Source organism: Artibeus jamaicensis, unplaced genomic scaffold (assembly GCF_021234435.1).
Source record: "Artibeus jamaicensis isolate MK-2021 breed Jamaican fruit bat unplaced genomic scaffold, CSHL_Jam_final contig_477, whole genome shotgun sequence".
NCBI lineage: Eukaryota > Metazoa > Chordata > Mammalia > Chiroptera > Phyllostomidae > Artibeus > Artibeus jamaicensis.
Window position 1 is genome coordinate 7,031,589 of NW_026521854.1, and position 24,272 is coordinate 7,055,860.

The window sequence follows — 24,272 nt, forward strand, 5'->3', positions numbered from 1 at the left end:
AATTTTAAAAATTAAAGTAAAACAGTGATAGAGACCATTATTGAACCTATACTATTTCCACAAATCCAATAAAAGTCTCAATACTCCATAAGGTTGTAGTATTATTTGCTCCATTTTCATGAAGCAGAAACTGGGACTCAGAGAGGTAACTTGCTTTGGCCTCCCTGTGCCTCCATTTCCCAAGGCCTATCTGCTGGTCAGTCTTTCAGGTCTGGCTGTCTCTGCCCAAAGTTCATGAGACATTCACCTATCTATCAAGGTCAAGGCCCAATCACCCTCTTGCTGTGGGGAGAAGCAGGGCACCCTCTCTTCCAATTTTGTTCCAGATAGGGGTCCCAGGGCAGGATTGGCAACAGGCCAGGCAGGGGCTGTACTCACTTGCACCGAGGGGTCTCTTTACCCAGGCTGAGACCCAGGAGGACAGGTCTGGAGAGCTGAGAGACCACATTCCTGGAAAAAGACATATACATATACATATGGTAGTCTGCTCCATATATGAATGCACACAGGCACACATCCATATGCTTGGCCCTCTGCCCTCGAGGCCAGGCCAGGCCTCTTGCTCATAATCACAGTCTCCCTCATAGCCTTTTTGCTTCAAAGCCAGTAGGGGCAGTCCCAGGTGAGGAAGGGAACTTGTGTGTGTGTGTGGGGGGGTTGCTGTCCACGGACCAGTCACACAAACCAAGGCCAGAGGCTGCCACAGCAAATCCAGCCAGGCAGTGTTCTCCTTTAACACTTTGTGTCCACAGTAGTCTAGGCCCTGTGCAGGGACTTAGGGACCTGGGGACCCACCAGCCCCAGGATAGAGAAGATCCCTCTGCCTTCTGGGGATTTATGATCCACTCCACCATTCTGGATGATTCCAAGGATATAATGGGAAGGAGAGAATCACCAGAGGGCATATAGTGCATGCAGAGGTTCAGGGGCACTAAGGAGCTGGGAAGCCAAGGTTCAGATAGGGTAAGAGTGAAAGGTCAGTGGGGAAAGGAGGGTATGGAGCTTCTACCACCTTGGCTGAGGAGTGAGCTCCATCCTGAGTGCTGTGGGAGCCGTGGAGGGGTTGTGTGCAGGTCTGTCTGTCAGACTCTGATATCTCAAGGGCCCCTGGGGAGTGTTGAGGAAGGTGTTCCTTTCCTCCTATTTGTATACCCCATCCTCAGCCATAGGCTTAAACCTATGGCGGCTCATTAAGCCCTAACTGTCACAATGGTAATAAGCAGGTAATGATTACCAGCTGGGATTCTTGCCTAAGCCTAAGTACCCTTATCCAAGGACCCACAGCAGGACCTGGAAAAGAGTTAGAACGTAGGCGGCCGCCCAGGGGCACGGACACCAGGGTTTTACAGGATGGGTAAAAGCTCAGGCCTCGTTACAGCTCTGATCTCCTCAGGCAAGTCACTCTGCTCCTGATTTTCATCTGTCAGGAATTCGGACCCAGTGCTTTAGATAGCTCCCAGTGAAAAGTAGAAGGATCAAAGCGCTTCCAGCAACTCCTGGAAGCTCTCTTCTACCCTCCTCCGTCTTTCCGAGGCAAACACACCACCAGACAATGGGGTAAAGGTGGGTGAAGGCAGACTTGGTCCAAATCCCGGGCGAGCCACTAGCCAACGCTCCTCCAGGACTTCAGCCCCCAGCGCACACAAAGCTTTACCAAACACGTTAAGGGAGGCACTGTCCGTGCAGTGGAGCGGAAGGTGCCAGGGAGTAATTTATCCATCTGGAACCCCAAAACCCGCCACCTCCATTCCAGGGGACCGGCACCGCCCCCGTCGGCCCGGCCCCAGGAGGGCCCGCGGGGCGGAGCTTCAGGGCTGGCAGGCGCCCAGTGGCTAGGCGCCTGGTGGCCGGGCCTATCACGCCACCCCGGACGTGCCTTGGCGGGAGGCGGCGCTGGGGACTTTGGTCGTACACAACGCTCCCTCCTAGAGCGGAGTGACCCGGCCCAGTCCCCTGGCCCGCCCCCATGACGTCAACCCACAAGGCAGCGCGCTGTTGTGGCGTTTACCGCGCGTCACCGGGGCAACGGCAGCCAGGGGGGCGGTGATGGCCTGGCTCCGCCCTGCAATGTAAATGAGAGACGTCACCCACACCCAATGGCGAGCGGGGGCAGTGAGCTCATCGCGCTGGGCCGAGGCTATAAGAGGGCGCGCGGGTTGCGCGGCGCAGGAGCCGCCGCCAACCGAGGGCCGGGCGTAGCGGCTGCGGCCGGGGCGGGCGCTAGGGCCAAGCGGACGGGGGGGTGCGGGCCCCTCGGGAGGCCGCAGCCACTCCCCTCCCCCCCGGACCGGCGCGGCGGGGGAGGCGGAGGATGGAAACACCCTTCTACGGCGATGAGGCGCTAAGCGGCCTGGGCGGCGGCGTCAGTAGCAGTGGCGGCGGTAGCAGCTTTGCGTCCCCGGGTCGCCTGTTCCCCGGGGCGCCCCCGACGGCAGCGGCCGGCAGCATGATGAAGAAAGATGCGCTGACGCTGAGCCTGAGCGAGCAGGTGGCAGCAGCGCTCAAGCCCGGGGCCGCGCCGCCCCCAGCCCCCTTGCGCACAGACGGCACCTCTGGCTCGGCGCCGCCCGACGGCCTGCTTGCCTCACCGGACCTAGGGCTGCTTAAGCTGGCCTCGCCCGAACTCGAGCGTCTCATCATCCAGTCCAACGGGCTGGTCACTACCACGCCGACGAGCACACAATTCCTGTACCCCAAGGTGGCGGCCAGCGAGGAACAGGAGTTCGCCGAGGGCTTCGTCAAGGCCCTGGAGGACTTGCACAAGCAGAACCAGCTCGGTGCGGGTGCGGCCTCCGCTGCGGCAGCGGCCGGGGGACCCTCAGGCACGGCTGCTGGTGCCGCGCCTCCCGGAGAGCTGGCTCCGGCGGCGGCCACACCCGAGGCGCCCGTCTACGCGAACCTGAGCAGCTACGCGGGCAGTACCGGGAGTGCGGGGAGTGCTGCGACTGTCGCCTTCGCCGCCGAGCCCGTGCCCTTTCCACCGCCACCCCCGGGCGCGCTGGGGCCGCCGCGCCTCGCCGCGCTCAAGGACGAGCCACAGACGGTGCCCGACGTGCCGAGCTTCGGTGAGAGCCCGCCGTTGTCGCCCATCGACATGGACACTCAAGAGCGCATCAAAGCAGAACGCAAGCGGCTGCGCAACCGCATCGCTGCCTCCAAGTGCCGCAAGCGCAAGCTAGAACGCATCTCGCGCCTCGAGGAGAAAGTGAAGACACTCAAGAGCCAGAACACGGAGCTGGCGTCCACCGCGAGCTTGCTGCGTGAGCAGGTGGCGCAGCTCAAGCAGAAGGTCCTCAGCCACGTCAACAGCGGCTGCCAGCTGCTGCCCCAGCACCAGGTGCCCGCGTACTGAGCCCGCGCGCGGGGCGCATGCGCGGCCCCCCTCCCCCGAGAGGCGGGTTCGCGTGGGGGGGCGTGGGTGTCCCGGACTTGGAGAGGGCGTGGCCCCGGGGACGCCCCCGGATGGTGCCAGGACTCAGAGAGGGCGCCTGAGACTCGACAAGCTGGACCCCCTGCTCCCGGGGGGCAAGCGCATGACTTCCCCCGCCCCCTGCCCTCGCGCTGCCTCTGACCTCTGCGGGTGGCCGCCCGAATTGCACAAACCCGCGCGCCCGGCCTCCCCTTTGTACGCATCGCCGCCGAAGAGGGTTCCGAGGGGGCGCAGCCTGAAGCCCTGCGTTGCCTTTTCTTTTACTTCTTATTTTCATTTGGAAGAGAGAACAGTGTTTGATTCTGCCCTATTTATGTTTCTACTCGGGAACAAACGTTGGTTGTGTGAGTGCGTGTTTTCTTGTGTTGGTTTTTTTTTAAAGAAATGGGAAGAAGAAAATTACTCTCCCCTTTCCTTGCTCTCTGCCCCGCCCCCGTCCTCCCGCTCCCCCTTTTTATTCTGTTTTGTTTTGCTACGAGTCTACATTCCTGTTTGTAATACTTGGTTCGCCTGGTTTTCTGTTTTCAGTAAAGTCTCCTAATGCCAGCTCTGCTCTCCGCCTCCTCCTTCCTCCGCCGGGGCTTGATGGGCTGGGCGAGGTCTGGCTCGCTCCCCTTCCCCCACACCTTCTGCCCTCCGCCCTCCTCCTCTGCTCAGAGGAGGGGGAGCCGGCGCCCGGGAGGGGCCTGCACCTCTGGCGCGCAGCGAGCGCCATCTAGGCGCTCTTGGGCGCGAGGCGGGCTGTTGTCCGGGCTGCGGGGGGCGGGGGGGGGGGGACCCTGGAGACTTGAACCGTCGATTGGAACTATCGAGCTTGCAGCGTGTCCCCTTTGGGGAGGAGTTGACTGCAGGATGGAAAGAGGACAACAGCCCCAGCCCGGAGCAGGAAGGAAAAGGAAGAGACATTAAGCTTCTGGGCCAATGTTTGTGAAATGGGCAGATCAATCAACTACTCCATGAAGTTGTGAAGATTAAGTTTGTTTACACTGTCCAACTGGCCCACGGCATGTGCCCCGGCATGTGCCCCAGGATGGTCGTGAATACGGCCCAACACAAAATTGTAAATTTACTTAAAACATGAGGTTTCTTTTGTTTTCATGTGGCCCAAGACAACTCTTCTTCCAGTGAGGCCCAGAGATCCCAAAAGGTTGGACACCCCTGGTTTAGAGTAGTGCTTGGCTTACAGTCAGTAGTGCCCGATGTGTTTATCACAGGTTAGGGGATGGGGAAATTGAGTCTTGGGACCAGAAGGAAAGTAGCACAGGTGGGATCTGACCCAGGTGGTCTTCCTCTAGGACTGGAGGTATGAGTACTTTTTGTGGAGTTACCCTTTTAGGTAACTGGGAGTCCAGGATTTTCCAAGCACCCTCCCCCAATATCCATTCTCCCATTTTGTGGAAACTAAGGTTTAGAGAGTTTGAGTGACTGGCTTGAAGTCACACAGCCTTTTAAGGAGATGACCTGGATTTCTCCTCTCTAGACTGCTGACTGCTAGGCAGCCCCCTTCCCTGGCCTCCTCTGGGTTTTGGTGGCCCAGGACATGGGGCAAGCCGGGCTGGTAGGCATGTACTGAATGCTGATCGTACCCAACCCTGCTAAGAAGGTGGCTGAATGGTGAAGAGGTACAAAGAAGGAATACTGTGCGCACAGTCCCTTAGCCATCAGAGTGGTGCCTCACCACCTGCATGTTGGCTCTAGCCCCTGTCACCCTGGCTCCCCACTTGAGGCTTTTAAGAGCTGTTTTGGGGTTTGGTTTTTAACTGCACCTGGCACCACCTTCAGGCAGGCATTTCAGGAGGTGCCCCAGAAGTAAGGGTTGATGCTGAGAGGGTGTCTTGACAGGAGACCAAATGCCACGTTTTGGGGGTAAAGCTTAACTATTCAGGGAAAGGAGTCCCAGTTTGGGTACCACTTGGCTACCCTGTGTCCTCATCCAAGTCTCCCTACTCTGGGCTTTACCTAAGGTGCTGCGATGTGGGTGCGTTTATGTCGAGGGAACCTCTCCCAGGGCAGGAGTTGGAAGTGTTTGGGGGATGAACAACAATGACGTAGTTAATACTCAAATGCACCCTGAGCAGTTCTCAGCCTACAGAGAAGGGGAGGTCCAGGGAGATTGTGAGATCTGCTCAGGCTGTGTTTACCGACCCTTCCTTTGCCAATTGTGTGGTGTTTTTCCCTACATTAACCAATTCCCCAACTCTCCAGCCAGCAGCTGAGTTCCCTACAGTTTAGTTCTGAAACTTTACCTGGAATTGACTGAGCCCCACAGATGAAGGGCTTAATCCTGCAAGACTGCCCCCACTGGCGTCTGTAGCTCAGTGGGCTGGGCATCATCCCACAAACAAAAAGGCTGCCAGTTTGATGACTGGTCAGGGCACATACCTGTGTTGTGAGCCAGATCCCTGATTGTGGGCATGTGAGAAGCAACCAATCGGTGTTTCCCTCCCTTCCCTCCTCTCTAAAAATAAATAAAAACTGGGCTCCTTTTAAGTGGCTTTTTGGATTGAATGCAGGCCTGCAAACCAAAGGGTCACCTGTTTGATTCCAGGTTGGGGTGTGTGCCTGGGTTGCGGGCTGGGTCTCCAGCTGTGGTCATGGCAGAGACAGCCCATCAAGTTTTCTCTTTGTACATCAATGTTTCCTTATCTTTCTCCCTTACTTTCTCTTGAAAAATAAATTTAAAAAATTTTTAATTAAACGTTTTAAAAAAGATTTTATTTATCTATCTTTAGAGGGGAAGGGAAGGAGAGAGGGAGAGAAATATCAATGTATGGTTGCCTCTCATGCGTCCCCTGCTGGGAACTGGCCTGCAACCCAGGCATGTGCCCTGACCAGGAATCGAACTGCGATCCTCTGGTTCATGGGCCCGTACTCAATCCACTGAGCTACACCAGCCAGGGCAATAAATAAAAAATTTTGATAAAAATTGAAAACATATAATATCTTAGAGTTCCAACCCACTGATCTAGCCTAGATTTTTCTGGAGACCAATCTGCAGCTGGCCTCTCGTTCTGGTGCCTCCCAGTGGCTCCCCGGGGAGGCCAGGCAGAGGCCCCTGGGCCAAGCTTTTGTGACTTTGGCAGGACCCTGCTGAGCTGAGGCCAAGATGTGCGTCAGCCCCGGCCCGGCCAGCAGTGATCACACCAGGCCTCCCTTTAGCCCCAGGAGGTGACCGGGGATGGCAGCCTCACTTCCGTCTGCAGGGTTGTGGCTGAGACTTAATGCCCGTTTCCACCAGGCTGTGTGTAGATCCCAGGGTGTCTTGGGCCCAGCCCCACTCTGAGGAGCCTCCATCCTCAGAGGCAGACAGACACAGATACCAGCTGGCCTTCTAAGAAGTCAGTCCCTGACTAGTGTGTCTCAGCTGGTTGGGTGTTATCCTGCAGAGTTAAAGTTCGTCGGTTCAATTCCTGGTCAGGACACGTGCTTAGGTTGCAGGTTCGGTCCTGGTTGGGGCGCAGTGAGAGACAACTGATGGATGTTTCTCTTTCTTTCTCCCTCCCTTTCCCTCTCTCTAAAAAACAAATTAAAGAATGTAAAAAGAAGTCAGAGTTTCCTCTAAACCCTGTCGTGGCTCCTGGGTACCTTCTCAGTAAAACTGCAATTCTCCTACCCCTCTCCAAGGCCCCACCTGTGACCCTGCCTCACCCTCTTCTCTTTCCTCTCCACCCATATCAGCTGTGTTCCCTCATTATCCTCAGCTTATTTCCATCTCAGGACCTTTGCCCATACTGTGCCCTCCCCTGGATATGCCCTTCACCCAGCCCTGCCACAGCCAACTCCTCTGTGGGTCAGCCCATCCCACCCGCTTTGGTCCCTTCTAAGTTTCACAGTCCCAAATTATTTGAGTTAGTGTGTTGTGTCCCCAGGCTCAGGTCAGGTCCCAGCCTTAAGTAGGTGCTCAGCAAATGCCCAAGGGGTGAGAGACAGAGGCTGCTTCCAGACACACGGAGGTCATTTTAGTGCTCAGAGCCCTAACTTTCTGCTCAGGATGGGCAGATTATAATATATCACAACCACCATGACTCTCACTTCTGACCTGGGTCCTGCCCCCACCCGAGTCTGCCTTCTAGAACTCTCTCGTCCCAGGAGCCTTCAGTGATTGGCCAGAACTTGGTTGTGAGTCACAAAGCCACCATGGCACCTGGGCTGTAAGGTTGGTCATCAGGCTGGTGGGTTCAGCTTCAGGGGCAGGTGAGTGGGGCTAGTGGAGGGCTTTGTGGTGGGTATATGGGGACCTGGTCATTCTTTGGCCCCCATTGTCCTCAGAGTTTCCTTGGGCCTTTCAGCCTCTCTGAGGGGTCTTGGCACCCCAATCCCTCAGAGCAGAGGCATTAAGTTTCCCCAAAGGCCAGATGGCGGGTTTGTCTGCCTGGGGGCCCAGCCTGGAAAGTCTGTCACATCTTGGGACCTGGGAAAGTAGGCTTAGCACATGTGACACATAGGGAAACAGGCTCAAAAGAGTTCACCGCAAACTGCCAAGCCAGTCATTCACCTCGTATGTTGGAGGCCCCTGTTCTTCCTTCTTATCCCCTGTAACCCCACTTCTTTTACTGTTTGTTTGCTCATTCTGGTTGAATTCATCAAAAGGGCTGAACCACATGGTTGATAAAACCCCAGGACAAACCAGTTCAGACCCTGAAGCTGCCAACTTCAACTCTGAAGTTTGGGCTACATCCATCCATCTATCCATCTTATCCATGCATGCACAGATCCATCTAGCCATTTATCCATCCATAAACATCTATTGAGCACCTACTATGTGGAGTGTTCTAGACTCTGGGGATCCAAGAGCAAACAAAAGAGACAGACATTCCCACCGATGGGTAGCTCATAGTTTAATGGGGGAGGCAAATCAGAAACAATATAAAGACATAAGTCACATAATATGTTAGCTTCTCCAGACCTCGGGTTCCTCCTCTGTGAAACGGGGACAATGACTGTCCACCTCCAGGAGAGCTGATCTCAGACCCATTGGCTCTTATGTTTCAGTTCTCACTGGTCCTTTTTCGGAACGCGCCCTGCTGCCTTGAGGCCAGGGTGAAGACTGAGCAGGGGGTTGGACATTCAGGCCACCACACAGGCGAAACCAGATTGTTCATCCTGAAAAGAGGAATGCATGGGTCTTTGAGAACGAATTGATTCTGGTCAGCTCTTTCTCAAAATGTCTAGTCCATTATCATCTCAATTAATGATATGGCAGATTGAAGTCTACCGTTTTACTATTATTCTTTCTGTTGTCCCTGAGTTCTAGTACTATATTCTCCCTCTCCTGCCTCCTTTAGGTTATTTGAATTTTTAAACGAACCTCTCAATATGTTCTCTGTGATAAAGGAGTTACTTTGATTGTCTCCTTTCAAATGAGTGGAATGTTAACCTTTCTCAGTAGAGGGCAAAGTTGAACAGTTCCACACTGTTCAGACATTGCTGAACGAAGAGGCTCACCTGCAAGAAGGGCCAGTGTGGAGATTCAGTCATGAGTACAGATCATCATTCCTCTGCAACTTTGCAGCCTTAACCCGATAGAAACGTTTCTCCAGCCTTCTTGACCCCAAACCAGAGCCCTCATGGCGGCCCATGCACTGTAGGCCTCCTGTCCCCCAGCAGCACCTGCACTCCCAACATGTGCTCATATCGCCAGTTGCTGATCACCTGCTTCTCCAGCTATTCCTTGCCCACAACTCCAGACCAGCTATGGCCTGGCCAAACCAGCAAATATCTCTGCCATGCGGTGTGCTAAACCATTGGACTCCAAGGAAGTCCAAATCTGTTCCAAATTTGCTCTTCCTTGGAAACACTCCCTCAGCCCTAGGAAACCACTTAGAGTTTCATTTTGTCTTATGGTTAGTCATTAACAATTGTTTATATTAAACTCCCTATTTTAAATAGTTAACTAAAGTAGGGAAGTTTAATATAAACTCTGTCTCCTGATTGGGCCTGCAGCAGGGTGGTTCTACTGTCTTCTGGCTTCCATAGTTTCTGATGAAAAATTGGCTGATTGATCGAGTTGTTCTACTGGGTGTTACTTTTTTTTTTTTTTTAAGATTTTATTTATTTATCTTTAGAGGGGAAGGGAAGGAGAGAGGGAGAGAAATATCAATGTATGGTTGCCTCTTGTGTGTCCCCTGCTGGGAACTGGTCTGCGACCCAGGCATGTGTTCTGACGGGGAATCGAACCGCGTTCGTGTGGTTCTCAGGCCCACACTCAGTCCACTGAGCAACACCAGCCAGGGCTGGGTGTTACATATTATTTTCTTCTGGATGCTTTCAAGATTTGACCTTTGTTTTTCAAGACATTGACTAGACTGAGCCCAGGTGTATAGTCTTTGTGTTTATCTTGCTTAGGACTTCATGAGGGTTTCATATATATATATATATATATATATATATATATATATATATATATATATATAATTTAATTTTAGAGAGGGAAAGGGACAGAGAAAGAGAAGGAGAGAAACATCAGTGTGTGGTTGCCTCTTGTGCACCCCCTACTGGGGACCTGGCCCACAACCCAGGCATGTGCTCTGACTGGGAATCAAATCTGTGACCCTTTGGTTCACAAGCCAGCACTCAATCCACTGAGCCACACCAGCCAGGGCAGTTTCTTAAATCTATAAAAACGCTTTTTCAACAAGTTTTGGCCATGATTTCTTCACATATTTTTGTGCCTTTCTCTTTTTTGGGAGACCCCAATTATTTATGTTAGTCCTTCTGATGTTGTCCCATAAGTCCCTAAGTCTTGCTTTAAGGCCCATTTTCCTCCTCTGTGTTCTTCGGTTTGGATAAATTCTATCTCTTTATATTCAAACTCACTGACTCTTCTGTCACTGCAATCTGCACTTTGCTGGTTAGCCTATGCAGAGAATTTTGAAATTTCAGGTATTGTATATTTTTAAGTTTAGAATTTTCACCTGTTTTTTTTTCTAGTATCTCTTTTTTTCTATTTCTCTGCTGAGGTGCCCCATCTCTTCACTTATTATGAGCATAGTGGTATTTTCCTATTAATCTTAATTATATAGCTACTCTAAAATTCTTGTCTGCTAATGCTTGTTAGAATTAGCATAGTACCACTTATTATGAGCATAATGGTATTTTTCTATTAATCTTAATTATATAGCTACTCTAAAACCCTTATCTGCTAATCCTTGTCTACTCTAAATCCTTGTCTGCTAATATCTGGGGTATCTTAGGGATCATACTCTATTGATAATTTTTTTTCAGGAGAATAAATTGCTTTTCTGTGTTTATTCATAGATTGAGTCATTTTGTAATATAGCTTAGGCATTGTGAGCATTATGTTGCAGAGGCTCTGGATTCTGTTATATTCTTAAAAAAATGTGGTCATTTTTGTGTTAAGCAATTAACCTGGACTCTTTATCACATGCATTGCAAACACCGTAAAAGACTGCAGAGACAGTCTTTTGTCTTTGACCTTTTTTATGGCATCGTTTGCCATACATTTTTTTCTCTTTGTGAAGTCAGACATTTATCTTTTTCAGATTTTTTTGAGTTTCCTGTTTAATTTTATGAGAGTTCCCTAATTTACATGTTACACATTCTAATAAATTCACACATTCTAATAAATGTTCTCATAATTTAAAAAAAATCTTCCCCCGATGATATATCTATTGATTTTAGAGAAGGGGTGGGAGAGAAAGAGAGAGATCAATGTGAGAGAAATTGATGTACGTGCCCTGAAGGGCATCAAATCTACAACCTCAGTATGTGCCATGACCAGTAATTGAACCCACAACCTTATGGTGTATGGGACGATGCCCCAGCCAACTGAACCACCAGCAAAGGCAATGTTTTCACAATTTTTAAATCCATCTGGGTTTTGTTTTTGGACTGTTATGAGATAGGGGTCTAAGTCCTGTTCTCCCAGATGAATTGCTTACTTGTACCATTTGCTTGTACCCCATACTATGATTTTTACCTCCTGAATTAAAATACAATGTGCCCTTGTTACATTGGGATCAATTTTGGTTTCACCATTCTGTCTCAATAGATTGTCTAGTTCTGGGTGGGTACCATACTGTGATCATGATGGCTTTCCAGCATACTTATATATCTGGCAAGTCAAGTTCCTCTTCTTGTCCGTGATCTTGGCCACTCTCATTTATTATTTCATTCGAACATTGAAAGCATTCCTTCCATTTTTAAAACACTCCCTGTCGGGATTCTAATTGAATATGAACTGTCCCCTGTGAATGTGACATTGTATAATGCTAATTTATATGACTTCTTTCTTCCTAACCTTGTGGTCTATGTTTCAGATGGCTTTCAACTCCTTTCTGGACCTTCATATAACTCCTTTGATTTTTGTGTAAAATTTGTTTCTATGAATTGTATAATTTTTCATGTTACTATGAATAGCATTTCCCCCATTTTCATTTCCAGCTGATTTTTAAAAAATATTTTATTTATTTATTTTTAGAGAGAGGGGAAGGGAGGGACAAAGAGAGAGAGAAACATCAATGTGTGGTTGCCCCTCACGTGGCCCCCAGTGGGTACCAGGCCTGCAACCCAGGCATGTGCCCTGACCGGGAATTGAACTGGCGACCCCTTGGTTTGCAGCCCGTGCTCAATCCACTGAGCTACACTAGCCAGGGCTCCAGCTGATTTTTTGTCAAATACAGAAATGCAGCTGTTGGTTTTGTTGCAGCTACATGCCTAGGTTTTGTATGCAGCTATATGTCTAGGAAAGACAGGAGATAAAAATATATAGATACAGATTTATGTAAATATATAAGATATATTTAAAATCAAAATATTAATAATATGTTTAAGTATATATTTATATAGATATATGAGGGGGGACGCAATAAAACCCTGGAGTTATCTTCTGGAGGGCGGCCCCTTTTGGTACAGACTTCCCCCACTAGGTGAGTGTTCCAGAGCCCATCTGTAACAGTGCGCCAGCTGGCATTGTTGTGAGAGGCTGCGCTTGGCTCCAGTGAATTTGTTTTGAAGACTCTTTCAGTGCGTTTGCTCATTTCATTATGGGTGATTTACGAGCACACCTGCCCACACCATGCTGAGTGTTCGGCAGTTTTTGACCCATAATGGCATGACCCCTGTGCCCCACCCTCCCTATTCACCCAATCTCGTCCTGAGTGACCTTTTCTTTTTTGTTACCCTAGACGAAAGAGTCTTAAAAGGGAAACATTTGAGGTGAAACAAAAACAGCAGAAGCACTAAAAGGCATCAAAATCAATGAGTTCAAAAACTGTTTTGAGCAGTGGGAAAAAAACATCTTGATAGGTGTGTTGTATCAAATAGAGAGTACTTTGAATGTGACTGAAGTTTAAAAATGTAAGAGTAAATACAATTTTTCACAAATGAACTACAGGCTTTTTGGGTCCCCCTCATATATGTTTATATAACTATATATTTTAAAATTAGAATATCTTGGTTCTTCTAGGTAAACTGTCCCTACACCAGCTAGCTCTCCTATTGAAATATTGACACTAATTATTCTAGTCTTTGTCATCTCATTTTGCTATAATCACCGAGCGATACCTGCAGTGAGGGTGGCCAACTGTGTGTGCATCTTGTTCTTTCCTTTAGTAGAAATGACTAGGATTTCACTACTGAAAGGGCTGAAAATCCTTGTTGTGGTTTGTGGTTAGCCTTATTGTATATATATACTATTCCATTTATTTCTATAAGTTTTTATTATTAGAAATAACCATTGCAGACCCTGGCTGGGTAGCTCAGTTGTTTAGAGCATTGTCCTGATACACCAGGTTATGGGTTCAGTCCCTGGTCAGGGCACGTACAAAGATCAACCAATGAATACGTAAAGAAGAGGGAAAACCAATGTTTCTCTTTCCCTCTTCCTTCCTCTGTCTCTAAAATCAATAAATAAAAAGTTTAAAAAATAGCTGTTGCATTTTATAAAACACCCTTTGGTACTTTTTGAAAAATCAATAGACTGTCTTTTAACTTCTAGATGTAATGAGTTACCTTGGGGATTTAGAGATATGGAACCATTCTTACGTCCTTGCAATAAAACCTACTTGGCTGTAATATTCTGTTGATACCTGGTCATGTTTCTGTAGAATATCTGCATCTTACCCATGAGTTTTCATTTTCACAATTCGCAGAAACTCACGTGACTGTTCCTAAAGCCCAGCCACTCATACCCTGTCTTCTAATAGCAGAACTTCCTCTGTTCCCTTTTTAATTTTCTGTACTTGGAATAACCAATTTGTCCTTTTTTTTTTCTTTCACTTAAAATAATGTGTCTGAGATACCTGTATATTGCTGAGCTCATTCTCCTTGCTGTGTTGAATGGTATACATTGATTTACAAATAAATCCATATTCCTATTGATATTATTTATATTGATATATTGTTAATATACAGTTGATATATTCAGTTTTCTGTTGATGGGCATTTATATGATTTATGATTGGGGTTAAGTATAAACACTTAGACCTCTTTAGTATATTTGTCAGCATGGATTGAGTTGCCTTCAAGAAACTGATAGTTTCCCCAGGTGGTCCACTTTTTTAAAAAAATATTTTATTTATTTATCTTTAGAGGGGAAGGGAAGGAAAGAGGGAGAGAAACATCAATGTATGGCTGCCTCTTGTGTGTCCCCTGCTGGGAACTGGCCTGCAACCCAGGCATGTGCCCTGACTAGGAATCGAACCACGGTTGTTTGGTTTTCAGGCCTGCGCTCAATCCACTGAGCTACACCAGCCAGGGCGATATTTTTAATTTTAGCCATTCTCGTGGCACTAGACACCATTTCTGGTGGCTGGATAGCATGCCCCTGTACAAGTGTTCTATTGCTGAATTTAAGAACCATTTGTTGATAAGCATTTGGGTTGTTTTCAGTTTAAAAAAATTTTTAATTCTCACCCAAGGATTTGTTTATTGGGTTTTTTTAGGGGAAGAGGAAGAGAGAAAGAGAAACAGTGATGTGAGAAACACCAATTGGCTATCTCCCAAAAAAGCCCTAACAGGGAATTGAACCCATAGGTATGTGCCCTGACCAGGGATCAAACCCGCAAACTTCTGGTGTATGGGACAATGCTCCAACCAACTGAGCCACCCAGCCAGGGCTGTTTTCAGTTTTCTCTTTTATACAATACAGTGATGCAATTCTGGAACAACCTTCTTTATGCATTTGTAACTAAACCCCTGTCAATCACCTTTTTGGTTATTTCCAGTCGTTTTGTTTTTATGCACAAAATAACACTGGAATAAACTTTCTTGTACATTCATCTTTGTGGGCTTAAAAGTTTTTTGTTTTCTTGAGATTTTAGGTTTTTTGCCTTTTTAAAAGAGATTTTATTTATTCATTTTTAGACAGAGGTGAAGGGAGGTAGAAAGAGAGGGGGAGAAACATTGATGTGTGGTTGCCTCTCATGTGCCCCATCCTGGAGACCTGGTCCACAACCTAGGCATGTGCCCTGACTGGGAATCAAACCTGTGACCCTTTGGTTCACAGGCCAGCACTCAATCCACTGAGCCACACCAGCCAGGGCTGCTTTTAATGTCTCTTCTCATGTTGGTTTTGAGGACAGAGCCAGCCCAGGGAGTGTTGTACATTGCATCGGATGAAGGGCTGAAGGCTGGTTACTCTTACAAGCTGGCTTCTGAGATTGCACCTTCTTTTCCTGCTCCTCCTCCAACTCTATGACCCCTCAAGGTATGAAGATGGCTGGTCAAGGGTCTAGCTGGTTCAGCCAGAAGGGGGGGACTTTGGCCAAACATAGGCTCCAAGTTATGCATCAGTGTTGCTTGGCAGCATCCCGACTCTCTCTGCACTAAGGTACTTCTGAAAACTACAGCCATCTCCTCATTCTTCTTTCTACCCATCCTTCCATCCGCCATTAATCTGTCAGTCACTTACCATCTATTCACTGATTCATTCGTCGGTCTGCCAATGGTCTCTTCACCAATTCCTTCAGCTCGCTCCACTCACACACCCATTTATCTACTCAGATTTCATCTGTCCACTCACCCATCCACGTATCTATTCATTCAGTTATTTCTCACTCCCTCTACCCATCCATCCAATCACTCACTCATTCATCCATCCATCCACTTATCCATCCATCCATCCATCCATTCACCAATCTACTCATCCATCCATTCATATACTCATCTACCCATCCATTCATCCATTTACTAATTCCTCAACCTACCTACACACTCATCCATCCATCTACCCATTCATCCATCCATGAGTTCATTTCTTTATTTATTGATCTGTTCATAAATTCATCAACTTCATTTACTCATCCATTCTTTCACTGAACCCTCCATCTATCCCTCCAACTGATTTACCATTTATTCATCCACTGATTTACCTTACCAGTATTTAGTCATGCATTCAGCTATTTATCCAACTTTCTTTTTTAAGGTATTTAAACAATTTAATTTTAGAGTGGAAAGGAGGGAGAAAGAGAGGGAGAGAAATATCAATGTGCTAGAGATACATCAATCAATCAGTCGCCTCTTGCACACCACCAACCAGGGACCTGGCCAGCAACCCAGGCGTGTACCCTGACTGGGAATCAAACCAGCAACCTTTTGGTTCACAGGCCTGCACTGAATCCACTGAACCGCACCAGCCAGGGCTATCCATCCAACTTTCAACTCACTCACCCATTCATTTATTAGTCAAGTTAGTCACTCACCCAATACCCACCCATTCACAGCCTATGATTGAGATGAGGTCAAAGAAGTGACTCAGACCTGTTTCTTGCCTTCTAGGAATTTATAGTCAGGAGAGGCAAATAACAATAACACACACACACACACACACACACACACACACAAACAGTACGATCAGTGCTGTACTCACAATATGTCCCAAAAACAGGTGGTCAAGAGGCCAGGACAGAGAGGGCCTGCAATGAATAGGAGAAAGATTGCGAGGTGCCAGGAACAAGGTTTCGGTCCTAGGACCCCTCTTGTCTGCACAACTCCACTTTGACCACCTCCCTGCCACCTCCACAGGCAGAGTTGATCAGCCTAGGAACCAAGACAATGCAGCAAGCAACACAGTTACAGTTGTTACCCAGTGGACAGAGCTCCTTCCAGCCCCAGCACACCCCCAATTTTCAAGGCAGAGTGGGGACACTGTGTTTACAACCCCATTGTGAGCAGCCTGCATCCAGGGAGACCCCCCTGCAACAGCCAGATAAGGGTAAGATGGTGCCTCGCTCCATTCCACGCCTCCGGGCCGTTGTTGAGAGCCAGGCCTTCAAGAACGTCCTGGTGGATGAGATGGACCTGATGCTGTCTCATGCAGCCACCCTCATCCAAGCCAACTGGAGGGGCTACCGGCTCCGGCAGAAGCTGATTTCCCAGATGTTGGCAGCTAAAGCCATCCAGGAGGCCTGGCGACGCTTGTATACCAGGCGCCTCCTCCGGTCTGGCAAGGAGATGGAGAAAAAAGTGAGCATGGATGAGGGGGACATCCCTTACCATCCCCCCCAGCAGGTGCGGTTCCAGTCTGCAGAAGAGAGCAAGCTCCTCCCTGCCCCACCTGTCACAGTGAGTAGGGAGACCCAGTCCCCTTCTGCTAACGTCTCAGCTGCCACTACCCACCAGCTGGCCCTGGGGCAGCCTCCAGGCATTCCACAGCCGGGCGTGCAGGCTCCATGTACCACTGGAGGCCCCAGCGGCACTTTCCCGCCACAACAGACTGTCTCCATGAGACTTCCATGTCCAGCAAGTCCAGATGCAAAGAGCCACCCATGCCTGCTAACCAGAACTATCAGAAATACCAGTCTCATCCACACAGAAGGTAACACAGTGAAAACCAAGCAAGTGATTACCAGAGCCAACAAGGAAGGAGCCCTGGCGCCACTGCCATGTGGAAGGTGTGCCCAGGAACTTCACAGAGCCCTCCAGACCCAGACCCAGGGCCCTGTAGAAGCAGAGGTCCTTAAAGCCCCACCCCAGACAGGCCAAGCATCTGTGATGACCAAGACCCCACTCCAGCAGTTCCCGGTGACCACCATAACCACAACTAAGATCCCACCCCAGATGTGCCCAGCAACTGCAGTGACCAAGACCCCACTCCAGTCGTGTTTGGCGTCCATGATGAACAAAACCGTACCCCAGCCTTGCCCAGCACCCACAGTAACAATAACCAAGACCACACCCCAGGTAGACTCAGCAGCCCCAGTGGCCAAGGCCCCGTTCCAGTCATGCCTGGCAGCAATCTTGAGCAAGAACTCAACCCAGCCATGCCCGGTACCCTCAATAATGATAACAAAGACCACACCCCAGCCGTGCTTGGCGGCTTCAGTGACCAAGACTCCAGATCAGATGCAACCAACAGCCTCGATGACCAACACTGCACCCCAGACACAACCAGCTGCCATGTTGGCCAAAATCTCCCCCCAGATATGCCTGTTGACTTCAGTGATCAAGCCTCCGACTCAGACAAGCCCAGTGCCCATGATGGCCAAGACCCAGCCTCAGACATGCCAGGTCCCTGTAATGCCCAAGACCCCACCCCGAACATGCCAGGTGCCCATGATGGCCAAGACCCGGCCCCAGACATGCCCAGCAGCCACCATGGCTAAGACTCCACTGCAGACATGTCCAGTGGCTGCGATGGCCAAAACCCCATCTCAGACGCTCCCAGGGTCCTCCATGACCAAGATCCCTCCCCAGACGCGTCTGGCAGCCATGATCACCAAGACACCAGCCCAGTTACGCTCAATGGCCACCATTCTCAGGACGCTGTGCCAGCCCCCTTCTGCAGCTGGAAATCTGAAGGCTTCACCTCCAGCAGCCGTGGCAGCTGCTATTCCTAACACCTCATCACATACATGTCTGAATAGACCAAAGGCCAAGGCTGTGGTGACTGGGAGACAGACGGTGGGCATGGTCAAAGTCTCGTCCCATTCACACTTGACTGAGGGAAAAGTGAAATACTGCCCCCCACCACATCTGGGGGCTGGGACTCCCAAGGCTCTGGCTAGGCCTTCTTTGGAAGGCGAGAAAATCAAGACCTTCTCCCAGAAACAGGTGAAAACAGCAACTATGTATAACACCAGTGTGGCCAAGGACAGGAGCAAGGTCTTATCACAGGCACAGCTGAAGAAAGATGTTGTGAAGGTTCAGTCCAAGGTGTACATGCCTGTAGAAATGAATGTGGTTCTACCCCAGGCACAGCTGGGCACCAATCCAGCTAAGGCCCTGCCGCAGGCACAGATGGCCACCTGTTCAAGCCCAGCTTCATCCCGTGGACATCTGTTTGCCAAGCTGTCTGTAGCCCTGCCCCAGGCAAATCTGGGCATGTGTCTGTCCAAGCCCCTACCCCAGGCACATCCACCTGCCAAGCTAAGCAAAGCCCCGACCCTTGCCCATCATGGCACGTGTCCAACCAAGACACAGTCCCGGATGCATCTGACCACAGGAGTGATAAAGGTCCAGTCTCAAGCAGATCTGCCAACCAGGCTGACCAAGGCCCAGCCCCAAGTGCCACTGGTCCCAGAAACAGCCAAGTGCCCCCACACTGCCCATCAGGCCCCTGAAGAAGGCAAGACTCAGTCCCAGCCACCCCTGGCTGGGTTCAAAACTTTAGCCCAGCCCTGCCAACGGGCTGGCCCTCTTGGCACTTTGTCTCGAGCCAAGCCAGAGGACAGACTGACGCAGCTTCCGGCTCACGGCTATGCCCAGGGTAAAGCCCCCAAGGGCCCACACCAGGAGGCCTCTGAGACCCAGAGCATGCTGGTGCCGCTGCTGGCATCCACTGGACACCTCACGTGCAATGCTGAATCCCGCAGTGACAGCGGGACCACCTGGGCCCAGCCACCAACCACCAGCCCAGCTGTACCCTGTCAGGAGGAGCTGGTGGCCTCCCAGCTTGCCTCACTGTGTGCTGAGCTGGCCGCTGTGCTGGGCTCTCAGGAGGACCTCCGCGATATGCTGGCAAAAGCTCTCTCCCAGGGGGAAGTGAGAGCGGCACTGAACCAGGCCCTGTCCAAGGAAGTCTTGGGCACTATGATGGCCAAGGTCCTGCCCCAAGGCATGCTGGGCACAGCACTGGTGAAGGCGCTGTCCTGGGGCGAGCTGGGCGCTACACTGTCCCGTGCCCTGTCCCAGGGTGAGCTGCGGGCAGAACTCACTAAGGCTATGCAGGGCAAACTGGGGGATATGCTCAACAAGGCCCTGACAGAAGAAGAGTGGGCCACCCTGAACCAGGCCCTGTGTCAGGGTGAGCTGGGTGCCATCCTGAGCCAGTCCTTGTCTCAGGCGGCCCTGAGGAGTGGACTCATCCTTCCTAAGGCTGCCTCGAAAACATTGGAAAGTGGGATGATGGTGACGCCAGCCCCAGTGGAGGTGACCTACAGGGGGAGCCCATCAGCTGCGTGGGGGCCCACCCTGGGCCGTGTGAGACCACAGACCAGCAAGGTCAGGGTTCCCCTGGGTGGGGCCTGGGAAGGCTTTGTCACAGACTGGCCAGCTGGGCCATTGGAGGAAATGGGGGATGGGGCCCTGGTCGGGGGGACACCCTGTTTGTCTGTGGTCTTGGTGGGAGCCTCCTTGGTCGGCAGGGTGATCACCACTGTTCTTCAATTTCCCCCAATCTCTGGTTTGGACCCCACTCTGTCATGGGAGATGGGGCTCCCCAGGGACTGCTTGCACCCAGGAGCTGGCAAACTGGCATCAGGTCTCAAGCCCAGGGCAAGTGATACAGGCCCCAATTTGCCTGGGTAACTCCCCCTGCAGCTGCCCCACCAGCCGTGGCAGCCGCTCATTGCCAATGGCATCACCCCAAGCACCAGCTGGTCATTGGTGGCTGGAGGCATGGCCTCAAGCTCCCATAAGCCACATGTGGCCAGCAGGGTGGCCCCACATCTGTTGGCATCATCGCGGGAGGGCAGGGTGGCCCCAGACAAGCTTGCCAGCTCTACAGGTGGTAGGAGGGCCATCCATTCCCACCAGTGTTCCACCGCCTATGGGGGCCCTGCTCATTGCTGTCAACCCTCTGGAGTCACCTGGGGGACCCCCGGGGTGTATTGGCCATTAGCAGCCAAAAGTCTGCAACATCCATTCATGGTCCCTGAAGAGACCACGCAGAGGACTCAGTCCCTAAATCATAAATGGGCCTTTGTTGGGCAGTAGTAAGATGATCAACAAGGTGACTTCAGGTCTACCGAAGGCCACCGCAGTGAGCAATGTGCCCCTATCCCAACCTCAGACCCTTAAGGCCTGTGGCAGAACCCCAGGCCTTTTGCCTGGCTCCATGGTTCCTGGTCATCACGGGGCATTCAAGAGTTGGGGAGAAGCCGGGCTGTTGGAAGCCTCCCTAGGAAGTTGGTTAAAGCCTACCCTTCTCCATACAGCCATCCCTGGGCAGGAGAAGAATCAAACACAGGGTATCATTTCTGGCATGCACTGCCCACAGCAGCTGGTGACTGGCCATCTACTCAGTGAAACTGGAGGCCCATTTGCCACAGGGTTCACACAGTGACCGAGCTAGAAGCTTCTCCCAGGGTATAGACTATGGCCTAAATGTGAGTAATTCCCAGAGCTCGTTGTGCTGCTATAGCTCACTCAGCCTTTCCACCATGTCTGTGGCCAGTCTGAGAGCACTGTTGACCTAGTGAAGGAGGAGGCCAGAGAAGCCAGCTCTGATGGGGACTTCCTCTCTGTGGAGGCCATGAGGAGGTCCCAGAGGCCTGGGGACCTGGAAGAGATGGAGAGCAGGCCATGGGCACATGACCCCCAAACCTGTACCGCCTGCCCTCTCCAGCCTTAGAGGTGACCCCACTCTGCGCCACAGCTCAATGTCCAGTCAAGTGACCTTGAGTGTCCACTGGGGCTCAGGTGGTCAGGATGAGAGGAGCATGTCCTCAAACCAAAACTTCATGGGTCCGAAAGGTAGCTTGTGCCGGAAACCGGACAGGACGGGGCTGAAGCGAAGTCTGCCTGTAGGTAATGTGGTTCCTCCCTCACATCAGCAGCCAGCTTTGACCAATAAGTTGATCCCAAGCCTATCCCAGCCATCAGGAGCCACTGTTGGCCACTGCCAAAGTCCCCTGCAGCCCCTCAGCTGCTCATTTCCCCTGAAGCCCCTTGGCTTCTCACGTGCCCTGGAGCCATTCCCATGAGTGAGTGGCTTCTACTATAGCGTCGGGGTCACCCGAGCTGGTCCATGGCAGTTCTGTGGCATGCAGTTTGCACCTGGGGTCTGTGTCTGAGATGGGGGCCGCAAGCACTTCCTGGAGGTCAGGGCCACCAGTGTGGCCCCATATATGCTGCCGTATCTGTTTGAGGCCAGTGTCGTGCCATCCGGTGGGTCCGAGTGGAAGCTGTCCCCAGTGCATTTTAGGAGCCAGTGTCTGGGAACTGGCTCAGGGCAGCCACCACGACCTCCTTGGCTCTGGAAAGTCCTCCAGGTCCACGGATGGTGGCTTTGTCTCTGGAGTGCTGGACGGTTCTGTGGCCAAGCCTGGGCCCTCCCAGAAGGTCGGGGAGCACGCCTCCAGCCCCTCACAGGAAGGTCCCAAAATCTCCATGGGCTCACTGCCAGACATAAAGTCTGTTATCCGTACTGGTGACCTGGCTCACGACAGGGCCATCCCTGGGTTGCACCACAGGGTTAGAAGGATATCTCTTGAATCTTCATCAGGTGGTTCCTAGTGGCCCCTTTGTAACCAGGGGTCACTACAGGGACCTCAGGATTTCCACAGCATCATTGCTCCTGTGGACAGTTACAGGGCACCCCTGACTTCCACTGTACTACAGGGCCCCGTGGATGCCAACGTGGCTGGTGGCCAAGAGTGGAAGCCCACCGTCCCCAGTGTTGCAGTCAGACCCGTGAACGGTGGTGAGGCCCCCCGTGGAGCCTGGGCACGAGCCAAGTGCACTGTGCCAGGGGACGCCGTGGGCAGCCGGGCAGCGGTGGATCTAAGACGGCTGGGCGAGCTAGTAGCGTCGGTGCATACTGTGGAGAAGATAATAGTGCAAGCCGTGATCACTATACAGGCATGTGCACGTGGCTACCTGGTGCGTCGTACCATCAGAGTGTGGCACCAGTGGGCTGTCGTCATCCAGGCTGCCTGGCGTGGCCACTGCACGCGGCGGAACTTGGCCCAGCTCTGCAGAGCTGCCACAGTCATTCAGGCCACATGGCGAGGCTACTTCACCCGACGGAGACGAGCCCAGCAAATGCTGCTCCCTGCCATGTGGGCTTGCATGGGCGACAGGGTCCAGTTGATCTCCAACCACCGCTGCTTCCAGTCGTGCCAGCCAAAGGCCTGCACCCTCTGCCAGTCGCTGAGTCCCCAGCTGGGGAGGCTGCCCAGTGCAGTGATGCTTGTGGGTTCCAGCCCTCGCACATGCCACACGTGTGGGCAAACACTGCCCACGCGGGTGGTACAGGGCATGGGCCAGGGCAGTACAGGCCAGGCTGGCATGCCATGGAGCTGCGGCACCCAGCTGATTCCCCAGAGCCCTCAGCGGCAGCTCCTTGGCCAGAATAAGGCAGCCATCATCATCCAGTCCGCCTGGAGGGGCTTCATTGTGCGTCGCTGGCTAAGGCAGCAGCAAGTTGCAGCCAAGATGCTCCAAGCCACCTGGCGCGGCCACTATACCCGGGCTTCCCTCACCACGGATGCACTCTTGGGACCAGTGGCGTGGGACAGCCCACAGAACATGCAATGGCCAGGAGTCTAGGACCTTGCCTGGTGGGGCCACAGCAGGGGGGGTGCCATGTGGCTGTCTTGGTCTAATGAATAAAGCCCTCCCCAGCTGGGGTCTTGGTCTGCCTGTGCTCGTATAGCTATCTTAGACATGGGTGTGGGGGGAATGGGTGGAATCTAGAACACCGTGTGGACTGGGAGGGGACCCTAAACTTCCAACCACACAGTTGGCACCCATAGTGTGTGTCTGAGATGGGAACCCAAGCCCTTCCCAGAGGTCAGGGGCTTCCAGTGTGGCTGCTGAACCTGTCCACGACTGGTGGGGTGGTGTCCAGTCGCATCTAGATGGAAGGTGTCCCTAATGCACTTCGGAAGCCAATATCTGGGGACCTGGCCCAGAATGGCCATCACGAGTCCCTTGGCCCTAGAAAACCCTAAGAGTGAGTGCATGGTGCCTTTTTTTAAAAGGAAATTCTGGGGGTTCCAGCCATGTACGAATTTGGTGAGAGGCTGGGCTTATCCCCAAGGGGATCCAGTCTGGGTGAAAGAGAACCAAACAGATGATCCCAGCCCATGGGTCAGGGACAGGGACGGGGCATGGAGGGGGAGAGGGGGCTGCAAGCTTGCAGAGGGGGCAGCCTGGTTGGAGGAGGGGCAGAGAGGGTGACAGCACGGGTTTAGGGCAGCTATGGAGGGGACCACAGAGTGGGGGGGGCTGTTGGGAGAGGGGAACTGGAAGGAGCAGGGGTGTCCTGAAAGGATGGGCAGAATCTCACAGCTTTGGTGTCATGGTTCAGGTAGGATTTTTAGGTGAGGTGGGGGTCCAAGTGGAAAGGGGGGCCAGTATGGTACCCCTGAGACATGTAGAACCCCCTCATAGGCCCCCTGTCCTGAGGCCCCACCTCCGCCTCTCCCCTGTGCAGGTGTAAAAAGCAGCCAGCTGGTCACGCACCTGGCCACTCTTGACACCTGTGCAGAGCCTGCCCTTCACCCTCCCCAAACTGGACTGCTGGGCTCCCAGCTGCTACGGCCACTTCTGCTGCTGGCTCTGGTGCTGCTGCTGCAACCTGACATAAATTTCTCTGCTTTGCTGACACCCCTACAGCTGAGAGCAGGTAAGGAAGAAGATGGGCTTCTAGAAAGCTGGAGGGGTACATTCTGCCCAGCCACACACCTGGCCTTTGGGCCCCTTCTTCAGGTCACAC

General features: G+C 51.8%; 2 protein-coding genes across 2 annotated transcripts; both read left to right on the forward strand.

The window, feature by feature from the left end:
- Nucleotides 1-2,145: 2,145 nt before the first annotated feature.
- On the forward strand, nucleotides 2,146-3,976 carry JUND (JunD proto-oncogene, AP-1 transcription factor subunit). Its single transcript, XM_037142038.2, has one exon. It carries the CDS (start codon nucleotides 2,312-2,314, stop codon nucleotides 3,350-3,352), a length of 1,041 nt encoding a protein of 346 aa, XP_036997933.1. The 5' UTR covers nucleotides 2,146-2,311; the 3' UTR covers nucleotides 3,353-3,976.
- A 12,468-nt stretch (nucleotides 3,977-16,444) lies between these two features.
- Nucleotides 16,445-23,101, forward strand: IQCN (IQ motif containing N). Its single transcript, XM_053668056.1, has 3 exons — nucleotides 16,445-19,831; nucleotides 22,172-22,214; nucleotides 22,269-23,101. Exons 1-3 carry the CDS (start codon nucleotides 16,445-16,447, stop codon nucleotides 23,099-23,101), a joined length of 4,263 nt encoding a protein of 1,420 aa, XP_053524031.1.
- The last annotated feature ends 1,171 nt before the right edge of the window (nucleotides 23,102-24,272 follow it).

Excerpts from the sequence above, each read along its gene's own strand:
- IQCN (XM_053668056.1), top strand. The coding sequence starts at position 16,445 with ATGCAGCAAGCAACACAGTTACAGTTGTTACCCAGTGGACAGAGCTCC. Across the intron at positions 19,832-22,171 it reads TGAGACCACAGACCAGCAAG|GGCCCCGTGGATGCCAACGT; the intron begins GTCAGGGTTCCC and ends ACTGTACTACAG. Across the intron at positions 22,215-22,268 it reads TGGTGGCCAAGAGTGGAAGC|GAGCCTGGGCACGAGCCAAG; the intron begins CCACCGTCCCCA and ends AGGCCCCCCGTG.
- JUND (XM_037142038.2), top strand. The coding sequence starts at position 2,312 with ATGGAAACACCCTTCTACGGCGATGAGGCGCTAAGCGGCCTGGGCGGC.